This window comes from Carassius carassius, chromosome 4, assembly GCF_963082965.1.
Source record: "Carassius carassius chromosome 4, fCarCar2.1, whole genome shotgun sequence".
NCBI classification, from domain to species: Eukaryota; Metazoa; Chordata; class Actinopteri; order Cypriniformes; family Cyprinidae; genus Carassius; species Carassius carassius.
Genome location: NC_081758.1, coordinates 17,048,880 through 17,068,107, shown reverse-complemented (window position 1 = coordinate 17,068,107; position 19,228 = coordinate 17,048,880). Strand labels below are relative to the sequence as shown.

Sequence of the window (19,228 nt, the reverse complement as noted above, 5' to 3'; positions counted from 1 at the left end):
GTTAAGTCAAGTGCATTGTGCATTTATCCCTGTCACTGCAGAGCAGCACAGCAACAAATAAGCCACACTGAGGTTGACAGCACTGTTGTCCTCCTCCCCCTGGTGCTCAGATGTACAGCCTAAAATCAAACTTTGCAGTCATGTTTTATGCATCTCATCTCAAAGAGACAAATCTCTAAAGAAAGCTTAAACTGCTTTATTTGTTGTATCACAGATCTGCCTTAGAGCAAGACATAATATTAAGCTGTAGTTTCAGACTGTGGAAACACTGTTGTCAGGGGCATCACTCACTTTTTTGGGGGTTTTGAGGATGCACTAGTCCTTTCTCACTTGGTAGGCAAAATAAGAGTTTTTAGAAACTTAAAAACTTTTTAGCATCTTAGCAGTTCGTTATGCATGTATAAATCAAGTAGTACAGTTTTCTTTTGGTATGCTGGAATATTTTTTTCCCCTAAGTAATTTTCAGAATTGGATTGTAGGAAGTTTAATTTTATTTAATTAGATTTTATTTACTTCCTCTTCATGTCCTTTCTTTAATTTCTTTAAGCTTATTCATTTTCCATATTTTTTGTTGCTGTAATTTACCACTAGATTATTAACAATAGCTTTTTTTGCCTGAAAAAAATATTAAAAATAAATATTCACTACAGAGCCAATAAAATTTATAGTATACAATTCTAGTTTTATTAGAAAGCTACATTAAGAAATAAGCTAGGATAGAGATGAAGTGTGTGTGAGTGTGCGTGCGTGCGTGCGTGCGTGCATGCATGCATTTAAATAATTTTACACTTCATCTTAAACAATGAAATAAATACAGTTTTATGTCTGAGTGGGGAAAAAATATTAATGATGTTATGACAATGGTTTGTTATTGTTGGCAATTTTCGCACAAAGAATCACACATGCACATAATATTCTGCAGACATACAAACCCATAGAGATTTAAGGCTTTCACATGCTGACACTCCAGAGATTTATTACTCCTTATACAGATTTATACTCGAGCCACAGTGTGCATTTGTATTGCGTCAATGGGGAGATCACTGAATCTAACGGATTATTGGTTTCCCATGAGCAGATGTGCTTGTGAACATCTGGACAGGCCACATTGGCCTTCAGTCATACAAGCCGACATTGTTCACTTAAATACAACAATGCAACTGGAAATCAGTCATGGACAATACGTAAAGGAAAGTGCATCACAATTGTGGCGCAAAGTGCATCATAAACATATTTATACTTCTCATTTAAATAGCCCTACAACAACAACAAAAATAAAAATGACAATGTCTTATTTTATATATTTTTGGTGCCATATTTTAGTTGTTAACATGTTTTTAAATATGCATGTGTCGTATTTATTTATTTATTTATTAAATGTATCGTTATTTTTGTTTCAGTAGTTTTTCATTTAAAATGTATTTTTTTTTTGTTATTTTAAAATATATCTGGTAATGATTAAATCAATCATTTAAATCCATCACGCCAATAGTAATACCACGATTTCACTGGAAAGAGTTGTTTATAATTTTTCATTGTAACTAGTGTTTTAATAAAATCTTATTATTGCAATTTTTACAAAACTAATCTATATGTAAGCAAGTTAGATGCGATGACTTTTGAAAAAACACATGTACAGTACATGATCAACAAGATCAAGTTATGTAACAAGTTCAGCAGATGCTTGATAGAAGCAGTTTCGTCAACTGGACATCTTTATAGTTGTGCCCCGCTAAATAAACCCAGGCATACAGTACATTTATATTCCTAAGATTTCACTGAGTGTAACCCTGTCGGTTTCATCTCAGCTACTCTGACATCATCATCGAGCGTGAGGTTCTCATGCAGAAGTACATCCATCTGGTGCAGATTGTGGAGACAGAGAAGGTGGCAGCCAATCAACTCCGCACACAACTGGAAGACCAAGACACAGAGATTGAGAGGCTTAAAGCTGAGGTAACTGTATATGCTTGAGCTGTGCCATTTAATGGGTAGTTTTCCAACGTGTAGTCCAATTTTATGAATCAGTAAACAACTCTAGATCCCATTAATATGATAACAGTGCAGGTCTCAAAAGTGTCGCCATTACTTAATGATCCTATGTACTAAAATTATTTGTGAATTATACAGACTGACAAAATCCTGATTTGGAGTTTAACCATAGGTTTACTTTTCTCATATTGCTTTTGCAAATTAAGGTTACCAGCAACATATTCAATCCCAGTGTGCCACAGAGCATCTCTCAGGCTCTGCATCTTATCAGTTCCCTTGTTGTGTTACCAGGGAATTATCCTCCCCATTGGACCAGTCACCATGGGGATGAGAATTAAGCCCCATTATTGACATTGCAGGGTCAATGGCATGTGAACGCATGATTTAGAGTATAAATCAATGATCACTTTTACATGGACATCAGTAGTCTAATTATTTAACTTATTCTGAATAAGACTGTTACAATTAAGGTGTTTACATGAGTTGCTTTTAGAATATCCCTTACATGTTCCTGGTTTACATGTTGTAGTACATAGATTGATTAATGGCACACGCCATTACGTCACCAAGCGACGCCATCTGACGTCCTCTTCACAATTTCACATATAAACATATAGTTTGTCATTATTACGATGCCATATACAGTTTTGGGTGTTGCATTTTTAATTTATGCTATACATACAAACAGACAACGGCATTATTGAAGCCATTCTTTTGTTTGCTGTCAAACGGTTGACCACTGCCGTGTGTGTATCCTGTCACAAAATGCAGCAAAAAGTCCTACATACTGGTAATAATGTGAATAAGGTGTTTGTATGTCTATTCTGCACTGCAGTAATGCAACTAAAATAGGAATACTCCATGTCTTAATTTGATTATTTTTTACTTCGATTTATGACTTTAGCTGGATTAAAGTAATTAAAGTCTCTGTTTACATGGTAGATTCTTAATCAGAGTATTGTCTTAATCGTATTAAAATCGGAGTATTGTTGTCCATGTATCATAATCATTGTAAAGCAACAAGAAATCTCACTTAAGCTGATTACATTTACTGCTCAGTGTTCACAAAAGACAGGATCTATCCATTCATCCATCCATTCATCTATCTATCTATCTATCTATCTATCTATCTATCTATCTATCTATCTATCTATCTATCTATCTATCTATCTATCTATCTATCTATCTATCTATCTATCTATATATCTATCTATCTATCTATGGTTCTATCATTCTTTCATTCTGTTATTCTAACTGTTGTTCTAACTACTGTTGTTATTGCATTTAGTTTTTTTCCTTGCACTATTATTTATTTATATAGACATGGGTCTGGTGTATATTATAAATAATATAAGTAAAATCCACTTATGCTGTATTGTCATGATTATATCAGAAGTATTATTTTATGAATAAATGATGAAGCCATAAAAGCAGTTCTTTATTTTATTTTAAATTTTTTGAACCGAAACATCAGCATTCAAACTTGTTGTAAGTTATAAATATTTTATAAGGATACAATTAAAAAGGAAGCAGAATTTCAGTAACTACTACTGGCTCACACCCTGCTATTGTAGAAAACATTATATAATAATATAAAGCCAAGATATTCACAAATACTATATATTCTGTGTAAATGCTGTATTTTGGTAAGTGATTGTATTATTTGTTTTATTATAGAAATTCAGTATAAATTGTATTGCTGGAAAACTAAAAAAATATATATTAATTTTGTATATTATGGCAGTAAAACTAGAATAAGAAACTTAAAGGGTTAGTTCACCCAAAAATGAAAATTAGGCCATAAATTACTCACCCTCAAGTCATCCTAGTTGTAAATGACTTTCTTCTTCCAGATGAATCCAGTTATATTAAAAATTGTCTTTGATCTTTCAAGCTGTTTAATGGCACTCAGCGTGTGTTGCAGTGCTTCAGTCCAAAATAAGTGAAATAAAAAGTTCCCATCCATTCTCTGTGGGGTGGACAAAGGCCTCCTGTAGCAAATCAATGCATTTTTGTAAGAAAAATATCCATAAACAAAACGTAATAATCAATTTAATGTAGCTTGCGCCAACTGTTGTACACAGAAACAGCTCTGTGCGGATGACATATGAGGTCAGAGCTGTGCATGTGCCGTTGAGTCTTATGAAAACCAACATTTGTTAACAGAAGCAACGGAAGCAAAGTTTCCTTACTTTAGCAAAGGAAAACCAGTCTCCTCTTGTCTTATATTGAAATACTCCAACACTCATCTTTACAAATCCTCATTTTGTACTTCTAATTAGTGACCGTTGATTTGATCTGTCCCCTATGCTTCCATGTTTGTCACTTCTGTGCGGTGCATGCACAAAGCTGACCTCCATACGTCATTCACCCGGAGCTGCTTCCTTATACAACAGTGAGTGCAAACTAGATTAAATTGATTATTACATTTTAAATATGTTTATTTTTCTTACAAAAACGCATCGATTCACTACACAAGGCCTTTGTTCAACCCCCGGAGCCGTGTGAGACACTTTTTATTAAAGATAGGCGGTTTTTATTTAACTTCTTTTGGACTGATGCATGCAACACCCACTGAGTGCCATTAAACAGCTTGAAAGATCAAAGACAATTTTTTGGATTCGTCTGAAAGAAGAAAGTCATATACACCTAGTCAGGGGCGTCGGACTGGGGGTAAAACCAGTACTGATTACCAGGGCCCCAAAGGAAGAGAGGGCCCTTGAAAATTCTGGAATACTGTATATATTTCGAAGGGGGTGGGGGGCATTAGGACTGCCTATGCATAGGGCCCGGGATCTTGTGCAGCGCCCCTGCACCTACAGTCATGGCCAAAAGTTTTGAGAATTACATAAATATTGGAAATTGGAAAAGTTGCTGCTTAAGTTTTTATAATAGCAATTTGCATATACTACAGAATGTTATGAAGAGTGATCAGATGAATTGCATAGTCCTTCTTTGCCATGAATGGCAGCAGGCAGGTGTGAGCGCATCTGCATGCACAGTGAGGCCAAGACTTTTGGAAGATGGCCTGGTGTCAAGAAGGGCAGCAAAGAAGCCACTTCTCTCCAAAAAAAACATCAGGGACAGATTGATCTTCTGCAGAAAGTATAGTGAATGGACTGCTGAGGACTGGGGCAAAGTCATATTCATATGAGCCCCTTTCAGATTGTTAGGGGCATCTGGAAAAAGGCTTGTCCGGAGAAGAAAAGGTGAGCGCTACCATCAGTCCTGTGTCATGCCAACAGTAAAGCATCCTGACACCATTCATGTGTGGGGTTGCTTCTCATCCAAGGGAGTGGGCTCACTCACAATTCTGCCCAAAAACACAGCCATGAATAAAGAATGGTACCAAAACACCCTCCAACAGCAACTTCTTCCAACAATCCAACAACAGTTTGGTGAAGAACAATGCATTTTCCAGCACGATGGAGCACCGTGCCATAAGGCAAAAGTGATAACTAAGTGGCTTGGGGCGCAGAATGTTGAAATTTTGGGTCCATGGCCTGGAAACTCCCCAGATCTTAATACCATTGAGAACTTGTGGTCAATCCTCAAGAGACGGGTGGACAAACAAAAACCCACTAATTCTGACAAACTCCAAGAAGTTATTATGAAAGAATGGGTTGCTATCAGTCAGGATTTGGCCCAGAAGTTGATTGAGAGCATGCCCAGTCGAATTGCAGAGGTCCTGAAAAAAAAGGGCCAACACTGCAAATACTGACTCTTTGCATAAATGTCATGTAATTGTCGATAAAAGCCTTTGAAACGTATGAAGTGCTTGTAATTATATTTCAGTACATCACAGAAACAACTGAAACAAAGATCTAAAAGCAGTTTAGCAGCAAACTGTTTGAAAACTAATATTTATGTAATTCTCAAAACTTTTGGCCACGACTGTAGTATGACTTGATGGGTGAATAATATATGGCCTAATTTTCATTGTTGGGTGAATTAACTCTTTAACCATTATCAACTTGAAGATATTAGTGATAAAAGACTTAGGGCCCTATTTTAACGATCTGAAACGCAAGTATCAAGCGCAAAGCGCAAGTAACTTTGTGGGCGGGTCTTTGGCACTGTTGCTATTATGCCGGCGGAATAAATGACTCTTGCGCCCGACGCAAGTTTCAAAGAGGCATGTCTGAAGTAGCTTCATTATTCAGAGGTGTGATTTGGGCGTAACATGAAATAAACCAATCAGAGCTTCATATATCCTTCCCTTTAAGACGAGACGCGCATATTTCATAGCGGATCGATATTTTAACGGCGGATCTTCCAAGGCGCGCGCCAGGTGCGGTGCAGAGCTGAGGAGACAGATGTTCTCGTCTGGCCATAAAACACAGGTGACATTGTATGGGGATAGGAGAAACACAACCTAATAAGCTTTGGTTTAACAGGCATATAATAATTTTGTAAATGTGTAATCTAGATTAAAATGCCTATTTTTCAAAGAGACCTGGCCGAGAATTGACAGCTTTTACAGATTGAAACAACAGCAAATCAATGATTCTTCTTCGCGTGACAGAATAATATATTTAAAATGCCAATATATTATTCCATTCAAATGGAACTGCGTAGCCTACATAAATGCCATTTTTCCCAATTCGGTTCTTGCAAGTGAAACGAGAGTAAACAATTATCAGACCAGAGGGAATATTCACAAAACCATTTTTAAGACAACCTAAATAAAAAGGCAACAATCCCAGATTAGTTTTTATAAATATTTCGATAAAAAATAAATTTTCCTTCTAAAATACAAAAATGACCAGGATAAATTATTATACAATTTATAATTAAGAGTTAAAGGCTTACAATCGGATTTAAATCTTAAAGCATCCAGAGAAGAAAGAAGTAGGCCTAGATAGGAATCTAATTCATACACCACATAACTGTATATAAGTAAAGGCAAGACATAGTAGAAACTTCTCTTTCTTACATTTCATGTTTCTAAAATAAAACCCAAGCTTTATTTCATTTTTTTTCTTTAAATGAGTTATGTGAGACTCAAAAGATAATTTATCATCGATAATGATGCCAAGATAATTAAATTATTTTACTAACTTAATCACATTGCCTTGTGAAGTCTGGAGAGGAATGCACGCACACACGCTACACTATGGCCATTGCGCGCTTAAAATAGCATCTGATAACATGCGCATTGCGCCATTGAATTTAGACCAGGTTTTTTTTGGTTAGTTGCGCAAACGTTTTATTGAACTGCAAGATAGCATCAGGGACTATTTGCGCCGGATCACGCCTTCTTTTTTGCGCCGACCCGCCCAGGGAGCGCAAGTTCAATCTGTAGTTTGACAACATGCGTCTGTGGAGGGAAAAGTCCGCTTTGCGCCGGTGCAAAATAGGAATGATACTTGCGTCAGTGTACAAAGTCAATTGCGCTGGGTGCAAGATAGGGCCCTTAAAGTGATATTAGTGATATTAGTGATATGACTTATTAGTGATAAAATAAATATTTTTTAAATATACATATTTCAAACTAACACATAACAAAGAATAAAGAAACAACAAACAAACATGACCATTACTTATTATCTTGATTGTATAACAGCACTTCAGTAAACTAAAGTCTTTAGCTTGTGCCTGTAGACCAATTATGCTGGGAGATATGCTGTGGGGCATTTAGCCTATTTGCAATCCAAAGTAAATGGCTGATAAAGTCTTGGTGAGAGAGATTTTTGATGAAGGCTGTTGAATGAAGGAAGGAAATTGTCCTTGGAGAGGAAGTTAAGATGGTTATCTGATGTGTCAGCACCCACACAGGGTCTCAGTGATCCACATTTATGACACACTGATTATTCACTGAAAGGGATGAGCATTAAATACCCCAGCATTATCTGATTTATCAAATTATAATTACAGAAACCATTTTCAGCCTAGTTGTTTTGACAGTCACCTCCACCAATTTCCGTTCTCAAGTGTTTTGAACATTGCTCAGTCATGATGTTTTTTTTCTCTCTTAAAGATTATAGCCTTGAACAAAACTAAGGAAAGAATGCGTCCCTACCACGTATACCAGGAAGAGGAGGATCCTGATATTAAAAAAATAAAAAAGGTAAAGAATTTCAACCTTTTTGCCTACATGGCCAGAAGTATGTGCTCATCCAAACACCGCTGCCATATGGGCTTGTTAAACATTTAACCTTGGCCTCTGGCTTGAGAAGTTCATGAAGTTTCCCTCATTGATCAAACTGTGACCACAAAAAGTAGTCCTAGACTCTTTGTCTCTGTAGGTCCAGAGCTTCATGCGAGGGTGGCTTTGTAGAAGGAAATGGAAGATTATTGTGCAGGACTACATCTGTTCTCCTCATGCTGAGAGCATGAGGAAGAGGAATCAGATCGTCTTCAACATGGTGGAGGCTGAGACAGAGTACGTCCATCAGCTTTACATCCTGGTCAACTGCTTCCTGAGGCCGCTCAGAATGGCCGCCAGCTCCAAGAAACCACCCATTAGCCACGATGATGTCAGTAGCATCTTCCTTAACAGGTGTGTGAGTTTGGTTTCTTTAGCATCCAATCGGTATTAAAAATCACACTTTCAAAAAAATAAAAACAAAGGCAGATTTGAAAAAACAGTCTACATTGTTGCAAAACTCCAAATATGTACCTGAACATATTTATCGCTGCAGTTTTTAGCAGTAAAACAGAAACAACTTTATTCCTTTTCACAAAAGTAATGATTACAGGGACAGATTATCAACTAATAAAGACTTATTTTTGCGTGTTTCCTTGCACTATACTATGTTATAACCTCAAAACAATTTTACTATAGTTCATGATTGTGAAAACATATTTTGATGATAAAATAAATAATCAGCTCCATATGTATGACTTTTCTGACATAGTAAGCTTGCTCTGTAGCTCACCTGGTACAGCACTGCACTTACGATACAGAGCACTCATGTACAAGTCTGGCGAAACCCAAGTCATTATAAAAGAGCTCAAAGCAAGTAGAAGCAAGCTAAAATGGCATGGTTGATGCATTTGCATTTTTATTTCATGTTTATATATATAATATTAACATAAGGTTCCGCAAGTGTTGTAATGTGAACTGGCTGTGTTCTGGTATTTTTATGTTTTTGAAACATCTTTCAAATATATGATTGGTATTTTAAACCTAGATAAAACATCCTACAAATGTTTTTTAAAATGTGCAACTGCAACCAGAAAAAAAACATTGTGCTTATCGATGTGTGATTTATTTTTATTTAACTTCGGCATAAGGTGAGTGTTAAGTTTTGACCCTGGTGATATGGAATAAACAATAATCAATCTTTTTTTTTTCCTTAGTGAGACAATCATGTTTCTACATGAAATATTCCATCAGGGATTGAAGGCGAGGATAGCAAACTGGCCCACACTGATTCTAGGTATGTCATGATTGTTACATTTTATCTCTCAGAAAGCTAATTACCGCACTCCAGAGCAGCTATTCAGAACACCCCATCAACAAAGACAGCACATTGCAGGGTGACACTAACATCAAGGACAAGCTGTTTCTGCTGACGCACAGCATCTCAATCAAACCCATCAGTGACGTCTGACTCTCTGCTATCTCACCATATACAGACACGCACTCTTCTGCAACAATGCCAAAAACGTCAACATATTAAACTCAGGATAAGCATTTTCAAACACCGCTATGAATAAAAGAATCAGTTTTTAATGACTTTGACTTGTTTTCTCTTTTATAGCGGATCTCTTTGATATCTTGCTGCCAATGCTGAACATCTATCAGGAGTTTGTGAGGAACCACCAGTACAGTCTTCAAGTTCTGGCCAACTGTAAGCAGAATCGGGACTTTGACAAACTCCTGAAGCAGTACGAATCAAACGCTGCGTGTGAGGGGAGGATGCTGGAAACGTTCCTCACGTACCCCATGTTTCAGGTGCTGTTCTTGCACTCTCATTACTGTCTTATTTAATTCCAGCCTGATCACTCAAAAGCTTGATGTGTTCAATTAATTTAAACTGCCACTGGGAATTGCTGGCTTGTGTTTCTACAAATAAGAAATTTATTTTCCATAAACCATTTGAGCGAGCTCTTCAAACTCACTCACTTAGAGCCTCATTTAGCACTTGTAGAAGCCTGATGTATCTCAATTTCTCAAACATTTAAAGTAATACCTTTTAAGTTTTCTGAAATCGAGACCCAGACAGAAACTGCAGACCTTTTTAGAGGTGATTTTTGGGGTAAAATCTGCAGAATTTAATTGTTTCAGAGAGTACTAAACTCTTGGATGAAAGCATTGTCAAATTAGACACAATTGAATGAACATGAAAGGGATGAGGGACGTATGGAAATTGATTGATAGACAGACATTCTGTGGGCGCAGATTCTATGCAGGCAACTCTCACTCTCTTTGCACGCTTTCAAACTTTACAGCGTTTCTCTCTTCATACTATTGATTGACAGATCCCTCGTTATATCATCACTCTCCATGAGCTACTGGCTCATACACCTCATGAGCATGTGGAAAGGAAAAGTCTAGAGTTTGCCAAGTCTAAACTGGAAGAACTCTCCAGGTAAAGAAACCACTGTGAGGGCCGAAGTTGTATGTCATTGCAAAAACCTTTGACTAATTCACTAACCAACTGCAATCCTGCTTAACAATGAGTTTAGAGGGATAGCTCACCCCCCAAAAATAAATTAATAATAATTTAAAAAAAAAATGAATCCGCTCTTCAAAATAAAATAAAAAGACTTGCATGACTTGTTTTCGTCGGTGAAACACAAATGGAGATATTTTGACTTTGACTCAAGACCATTGACTTCCATTGTATGAAAAAAATATATATATATATATATTTTTTTATTATATAATATATATTTATTTATTTATTTATTTATTTATTTTTCAAAATATATATATATTAAAGTCATATAGGTTTGGAACACTGAAATAGCATTGTGCCATGAGAATGAAGTAGTTTTCTCAGCCCAAACACACACCACTTTCTACATAAATCATCAGAGACTACACCCTACTCACAAAACACAGCACTATTTGAACATTCTACTAATTCCGCTGATAAAAGCAGGTGGTAAACAGAGAATTCAGCAGTAAATTCAAGTTCATTGAAAAGAGTTGATCAGTACATAAGCCGATTGACCATCAGAATTTTCTAATAATTTATATCATAGATTCAATTTAAAATTATATTTGTAGTTGATTTCCATTTGAATTATATTTATTCAATGAATTATATTAATTAAAAAATATCTGTCAAAACACATAGACAGTATTTCAGCAGGCTTAGTGAATTTCCTTCTGTTCTTTGCCCTTGGCATTATGCAGTAGTTGTAAATATGCCCCACTTACACTTTAAAGTGCTTCTTATACCCTGACATGTTCGTTTACAGTTTGGCAGAGAATTAAAGTGGCTAAAAGTAAGAAGGTGAATTTCTCACGTTTTCATTTGTGACACAAGTGTCATGTTTGCATTGTTCCAGGGTGATGCACGATGAAGTGAGTGATACAGAAAACATCCGTAAGAACCTGGCTATTGAGCGCATGATCGTGGAGGGCTGTGACATCCTCCTTGACACCAGCCAGACGTTTGTGAGACAAGGTGAGTCGTGTTAACACCTTGAGCTGCCATCTGCCTGACACGCTGCCTTAAGCAGAACTAACACCTGAGTGACAGTGACAGCCTTGCTTTGATCCTCTCAGGTTCTGAATAATTCATGGTTTCACAATTGGACAGTATTGTTTTCAGGATTGACAGAATTTCTGATGTTTTCAGTTGAGGTGTTTTCTAATGTATTAGAATCCAACCCTGTACTGGAGAAGCAGAAAACCAGGGATAACTTGGGGGGTCTTTACATGGAATGTATGGAAAAGGAAATGACGTCAGCTCAACATGATAAAGTTCATGTTCTTTTGTAGCATGAGTGACAGGAAAAGCAATTTCTTTTGTTGACATTTCTTGTGTTTTTAAAACGTGCAAGCCCCATAAGTCAGTGTGAGAGGATTTATTATTATGACTTTTTAGACCTTCTGTCTATATATATATCTATATCTATATCTATATCTATATATATATATATCTATATATATATATATATATATATATATATATATATATATATATATATATATATATATATATTTATAGAATCCCCACATTTTAAAAGAGTAGCTTCAAGTTTTTTTCTAGAATTTTATATACTTTTATTAATTGTATTTTATTTATTTATTTGTATTTTTTTGTTTTATTATTCATCCTGATACCTGCATACTTTGTAAAGTAGCTGTTATTTAACAATGACAAAGTTAAAATTAAATTGTACAGAAAACCTTTGTTTCGTGTGTGAGAAGTTTTCAATTTAACACACAGTCATCTTGTGCTTGATGCACCGTACACTTCTTCAATTTAAATACAAATGTTTCCTCTGTGAAATTTTAGCAATAATAAAACTGATTTCTTGTCAAAATAGTCTCTCCAGCTTTTCAAATGTGGAAAAAAAAATAATACAAAAATTCTAGCAGGAAATCATTACAATTGGTAATTGTGAACCTGTTTTAATTAGAATTGAATTATAAATTATATGTTCCCAGATTCAGAACTAATATATATGTATTAGACTGTTAGCATTCCACTCTACTGTCCACGATATGTTTAGACGTTTTAAGCAAATTGTAATTTGCAAAATAGTTTGTGTGTGTGTACAACATATACACTGAGTAAATAAGTAGTATAAATTTAGAAATAGATTCAGTTTTTGTGTTGTGTTGTCCTGAAGTTATAACATGTATGGATGCATGTATATGTTTTTCATGGTCTTATAATTTCTAAATATGATTTCTTCCACTTCCAAAATCCGCCATGTTTACTTTCTTCTTGTAATCTTTTGTTTAGTGGTAAAGGTGACTTTGATCTTCTTTTATCATTTGTGTTCCTGCGGCTCTGTTGTCTAAGCTTATTTTGTCACTCTGTTAATACTTCTGCTTTCTCTCTCTCTCTCTCTCTCTCTCCCTGTCTCTCTCTTCTCTCAGGCTCTTTGATCCAGTTGCCCTCAGTGGAGAGAGGGAAGCTCAGTAAGGTGCGACTAGGCTCTCTCTCAGTAAAAAAGGAAGGAGAGAGACAGTGCTTCCTCTTCACCAAGCACTTCCTTATCTGCACACGCAGCTCAGGAGGCAAACTTCACCTGCTCAAAGTACGTAACACACATCACATGCACAAAGAATACTGCAATTGAACATGACATTTTACTGCACATCAGTCACTTAAAAAAATATATTGACAGCACAGCTAAGACATAGTGATTATGAAGCAAACCCCCGAAGATCAATAACTTAGAAACCCAGTAGCAAATATTTGATCATGGTAATGATGTCAAAAGGTTAATCATGTGTGATGAAGTTTGTGCTTCCCCTGTTAATTTTGTTCAGTCCCTACAGCCCTGTCTGGATTTTTGCATATTACTCCTCTCACACTTCTGTGAGGTTCTTTGTGCTATTTTAATTGACTGGGTCAATCCTCACACAATTTCTGGAGCTGAATTTCCTAATTATCTTCAAATATCAGTATAACTAAGAGGGTTTGAAAAAACCTCTTAACACAGTTTATTTATTTTGTCTACTAACAATCTAGCAGTGTAAATACATAAATCACAGGATAATTTTGTTGTTTATGTAATTTCTTAAAGGCATGATCTTTAGTGGCATTTTGTGATAGGTGTGAAGTTAAATTTGAATCCATTTTGGAATCAAATATTTGGTTTTTATCTTGTTAAGGCTCAATTATCATGTTAAATACACTCAAATAAATCATATTGTCATGCTTCAATTAATATAGATACTTTTTAAACAATAAATATTAAAGTGGTTTGTTTAATTTACTATAATGTCTTCTCCACTGACCCAATAAGGCAGACAAATTATGCATTTTATTTTTTGCGACATGCTTTATATGCATCACAAAAATATAGTTATACAGTATCTTTTGTTAAAAAAAAGTTTTTTTTTGCAACATAAAACAATTTGCTATTTTCATACAGTTTATACACACTTTCGCAATGCAGTACAAACTATTTTCTAATTTGTTTGATCCATTAACTAATCTCAGTTAATTTTCTCAATTTATTTTTGTTTTTGTTATCCAGCTACATAATTACCAGTTATTAAATTGTTTGGCAGTTACCAAAGTAAAAGGACATTTATAAGCAAGCACTGCAAAGGCTTTAGGAAAACACCTTTGAGATATCTTTTTTGTACATTAAGATCCATCTCAAACCCAATAATCTAACAAACCATCAATATCTGGAAACTCTACTTTTGTGATTAACCTCTCATCCTAATGGTTTGTCTCTGGCAGCAAGGTGGTGTGCTGTCTCTGATTGACTGCACTCTCATCGAGGAGCCTGATGCCAATGATGAAGATGGTGAGCCTGTTTCTTTGACGCACATTTTCAAACACATCAGCAGAGATGAATGGAGACATGCATCATTAGCTACATATTAGCCATTATTCACATACTGCAGGTTAATTAACTGTTATAGACAGGCCAGAAAAGAGTCCAAACTGTCTGCTGTTTAAATGTCAAATGGGCAGAGATGATAATTGTCATGGTTTGATTATCCACTTGAGGGTATAGAAAAAGACCCAAGAGCAAATTTAAAACTGCATCACAGTGACCTCTCTTGATTCATAAATTTGGTCCCTAAGAGCTAATAAACATCACCACCATTATTATTATGTAACTAAAAAGAGATCACTTCAGTTCAATTAGTTTTTAATGTCATTATTTTCCTGAGTGATCCCTCAGGACTCGTAATTAGGATTTTCAAGCATGATTCATGTTTAAATGTAACCTTTGGTCTTTTTTTAGCTAAGAATTCAGGACAGGTGTTTGGTCACCTGGACTTTAAGATTGTGGTTGAGCCTTCAGATGCTCCTGCCTTTACTGTGGTGCTGCTGGCACCGTCCCGTCAGGAGAAAGCAGCCTGGACCAGTGACATCAGCCAGGTGAGAAAGAAGCCACAAATCACCAACAGCACCTCCTCTAAGATTACAGACAACCGCTCATTGGTATTTTATCTTTTACAGTACCATTCAAAAGTTTGGGGTTGGCAATATTTTCAATATTTGTGAAGGATGTCTTTTACAATCATATTTTAAATTGTAATTGGTTCCAATTCATTGTAACATACCTCTATATGTAATATCTCTCTCTGTCCATTAATCCCCCACTCTCTTACAAACACAAAGAAAATACATTATGTCCAGTGCTTAATGACTGGATTAATTATGTTGTTCCCTGATCTCTGCTCCTTGTTGTGATCCCACATTTGAATTTCTGCTCTTTTGGGATATAGTGCATTGATAACATCCGCTGTAACGGCCTGATGACCAGTGTGTTTGAGGAGAACTCAAAAGTCACAGTGCCGCATATGATCAGGTAAGTCAGACCTTTGCTTAGTGTGAAATAATGTGTGCTGTGGGTCAGTGTTTTTGTAATTATAGGAGCACTTTGTAAAACATCAAATGACTAAAAATAATATTTTAACCATTCAAAAATCACAGTTTTGAAATGATTAGCCCTTCAAAATTTTAAGTGCACAAAAATGTGTCAGGTAGCCCAAAACATTTTTTTAAGGTATATGTTACTATTATTACTCTTCAAAAATTACATTTGTTATGGGCTTGTTAACATATTTAGCTACAATCACTATCAACTGGGAAAATTACATCAGTGCATCTCCACTAATGCTTCATGATACCATCATAAATTTATGGTATACAGACAGTAAAGATGCTTTGGTTGTGCTCCTCATTAGATCCGATGCGCGTCTCCATAAAGATGATGTTGACATTTGCTTCAGTAAGACGCTCAACTCCTGCAAGGTTCCTCAGATCCGGTACGCCAGCGTGGAGAGGCTTCTGGAGAGGCTGACCGACCTGCGATTCCTCTCCATAGACTTCCTTAACACATTCCTGCACACCTACCGGATCTTCACCACCGCCACCGTGGTCATGGAGAAACTGGCTGACATCTACAAGAAGCCTTTTACCTCCATACCAGTCAGGTAATAGAACTCTTAAAGGGGATAAAAATCCTTTGCTAGAGCTGGGAAATAGAAATTAAAAATTATATCTGTGCTTTACAGCCTTTTGTTTACATGATCAATATACATACACTGTGTATCTCAGTTTTTATCTCCATCATTTCAGCCTTGCATATATTGTTGTTGAGTTGATTTCATGCAAGTAGAATACAGTAAATAAATAAATAATAGCAATAAACAGCTATTTTAACCTACATACTTTTTTTTACTGAAAAATACATGGAATTTATGGAAAATAGAACACTAAGACTTCTGTTTACATTTTTGAATGATGATACGAACAAACTGTTGAATCAATTGAACTGAAATGATTCACTGAAGCGGACAGTTCAAACAGACAAATTAACCAACTGAATGAACTAATGAAGTTTTTATTAATGAAGTTTAAATCACAGACAGTCATTGAACACATTAAAATCATCACAATGCTTCTTCATTTTATATGGGCTTTAAAAATTACATTTATATTGTAAATATTCAATACATCGTTGCCAACTGATGTATAGCCAGTTCTATAGTTCTATAGCTGCCAAGTCAAAGAAGAAATCAGAAATCACATTTACGGAACCCAGAGAAGTAACATCTTTTATAATTCAAAATATAAAATGGTGTCCCTAACCTTCACTGTAAATCCTAACCACAACGATCAACAGGATTTATTGTTTTATTTTTTCAGTTACTTTGTTTGTGCACTGCTGTGAATGAGTGTGAGTAGAGCATTTATCTCTTCATACATTTGTCCTTTCAAATGGAAGAATGTGTTCTGTTCCAAAAGCAGGTGTTCTGTCAGTTTAAATTGGTGCACACTCAGGGACCTTTACCTAAAAAGCAGTTCAGAAAGCGTCAAAGTGCTCAGCAATTCCTCCTCCATGTTCCTTGAATGTTCAGTATGCTTGTGCAGAAGGCGAACACAGACTGTGTACCTCAAGTGCAGATGCTCGTGGTCATTGTGAGTGCTGTGATGTTCAGTGTGCTGTCTCTGATGTTCCTCATCCCCACACCTACTTTGCTGTCACACAGGGTCCAGTATCACTCATTTGACCGCTTGTCCATTACATCCATCTGCCCAGACTACAGCCTGAAGATCAGGAAGATAGCACTGGATCAGTCAAAGTAACAAACCCATCTCTCTGTTACCGATTCACTTTCATCTCTGTCCATTTTTCTACTTTATATCCTCACATTTTCCACTCTGTTATTCTTTGTTTTTGGAGTGTTTGTCTTGATCTTTTTTTTGGTAGTTACAAATATGGGATTTTATTAAATCCTGGATTCTCAAAACTTCTGCACTTGCAGAATGGATGATGCTATCATCCATTGCATATTTAACATCTTGCAATGTTTACCTGCTTTGTTACTGTTTTTCTTAATTTCTAAAAGCTGCAATCAATACTCCTCATGTGTTTCCACACGTAGAATGTGTCCAGCGCACTGTTTGACTAGTGTTTAGTGTACTTGGAGCATGCAAGTATGAAGAAGAGAACAAGAGAGATGTGCCGTTGTTGCTCTGCCATTTTATGCCCCTTCATTCACTGTTATTTCCACAACTCAGATCCCTGGAGCTTTTCTTCGCCACCAACCAAAACAACCGCAGCGGGGACCACGTAAATGACAAATCCCCCAGACTGTGTCGCAAGTTCTCATCTCCTCCACCTCTCTCCATCCCCTCCCGTACTTCCTCTCCGGTTCGCATTAGGAAACTCTCTCTTAATTCCCCTATTGGCTCAAAAGTAGGCATCCTAGATCTGTCCACGACCTCTTTTTCGGCAGCCAGTAGTCCAACCTCTGCCAACCCCACCATCTCACCCCCACCATCCAACAACAACAACAAGCCCCCTTTGGATCCAAGCCATGGACAAAGTCCATCCTCCCCTGAACAGAGCCCTGGGGATATGGATGAGAATGCTGAGGTGCCACGAATCGATGCTCTCTGTGGTAAACTGCGACGCAGCATCAGGAGAGGTGAGCAGAAAATAATTTTTCTCTTTCTAGAAGTAGTGAGAGAAACAATTTAGCTCTGTTTTAAAACCTATAGAGTTGCCCCGCTGCCTTATTCTGTAGGTGACTTCCGTTGTATCCTCTGAAATGAAACCTCACAAGTTGGAAGCACACATGTGACTGAATATTCTCCATAGAGTGCCCAATCCTGTTCCTCAAGATCTACCTGCAGAGTTAAGATCCAACCCTGAACCAGCACACCAGTCTATATTTATCAAATGCTCCCAAAGATCTCAATTTACTGGTTCTGTTGTGTTTAATCAGGGTTGGATCTCTAGGAACAGGATTGGACACCCCTGTTATAAACCATTAAAGGCAAACATATTGTGAGCTAAAAGCCAATGTTGTAATTACTTACAACTTTTGTAATTACTTTTCCTTGATTTTTTCTTTGAGCTTATCGCAATGCATTTTGGCATTGCTTTTTCAAGGACGGTTACATGAAAGGATTATAATATTATAATAAAATGAAGTATCTAAGTATAATTAAGATTTTTAATCTTAAAAGTCTTAGCATTGGGTGTGTGCCTATGATGCTTGTGTAGGTAGCCCACTAGGTTTTGGAACAGAGCAGTGTTTGGATGTTGGAAGTAGTTCAGCACACTGGCTGGATGGTAACGTGGATGAATATGAATAAGAACTTCATTAGCTGGCTTTTGCCTTTTATAAAAACTTAATTTCATCTACTCCAAGAAGTAGCTGGCAGAGTGAATATTGTGGGAGAAATTTCTGTAGCTGCTCCAAATAACAATGAAATCCACTTCATCATAATAACTTGACGGCCAAGCAAATGTGTTATTTTCTTTTATAGGCTATTAGTCTGACCAACATTCTCCTATCTCCACATAAAATCAAAGCGCATATAAAGTGCAAACATGCTTGCATTGTGTACCTCCTTAATGCAAAACAGAATATATGAGATATTTGGTGATACACCCTTCATTTTGTGGTTATAACTTATACTGGCATCCAGGCAGCTGGGAATGATAAAGCGCTTGCTTTATTCAGAAATATTCAAAGAATTGATTTGTGTCTTGGAAATGGGAATCTTTGAGTGACTTTGGTTAGGCAGTGTGGTGTGCTAAGTACTAATAGTTTGCTTCTTGTGTTTGCTAGTTTAAAGAGATGTGCTTGTAGTGTTTTTCCCTCTTT

General features: G+C 36.4%; 1 protein-coding gene across 3 annotated transcripts in view; it reads left to right on the top strand.

Moving 5' to 3' along the window:
* The window catches only part of LOC132138466 (ras-specific guanine nucleotide-releasing factor 2-like), a 54,887-nt gene that overhangs the window by 20,744 nt on the left and 14,915 nt on the right, over positions 1-19,228 (top strand). For 2 of the 3 annotated variants that reach the window (XM_059547677.1, XM_059547676.1), the window contains exons 3-16: positions 1,809-1,956; positions 7,973-8,062; positions 8,241-8,494; positions 9,298-9,377; positions 9,702-9,895; positions 10,423-10,532; positions 11,461-11,579; positions 13,007-13,167; positions 14,328-14,394; positions 14,842-14,978; positions 15,329-15,411; positions 15,791-16,039; positions 17,099-17,191; positions 17,631-18,040. In XM_059547677.1, coding sequence (XP_059403660.1) covers positions 1,809-1,956; positions 7,973-8,062; positions 8,241-8,494; positions 9,298-9,377; positions 9,702-9,895; positions 10,423-10,532; positions 11,461-11,579; positions 13,007-13,167; positions 14,328-14,394; positions 14,842-14,978; positions 15,329-15,411; positions 15,791-16,039; positions 17,099-17,191; positions 17,631-18,040 — 2,195 coding nt within the window. The remainder of the gene's footprint in view (positions 1-1,808; positions 1,957-7,972; positions 8,063-8,240; positions 8,495-9,297; positions 9,378-9,701; positions 9,896-10,422; positions 10,533-11,460; positions 11,580-13,006; positions 13,168-14,327; positions 14,395-14,841; positions 14,979-15,328; positions 15,412-15,790; positions 16,040-17,098; positions 17,192-17,630; positions 18,041-19,228) is intronic. The other variant, XM_059547678.1, reaches the window with a different exon arrangement.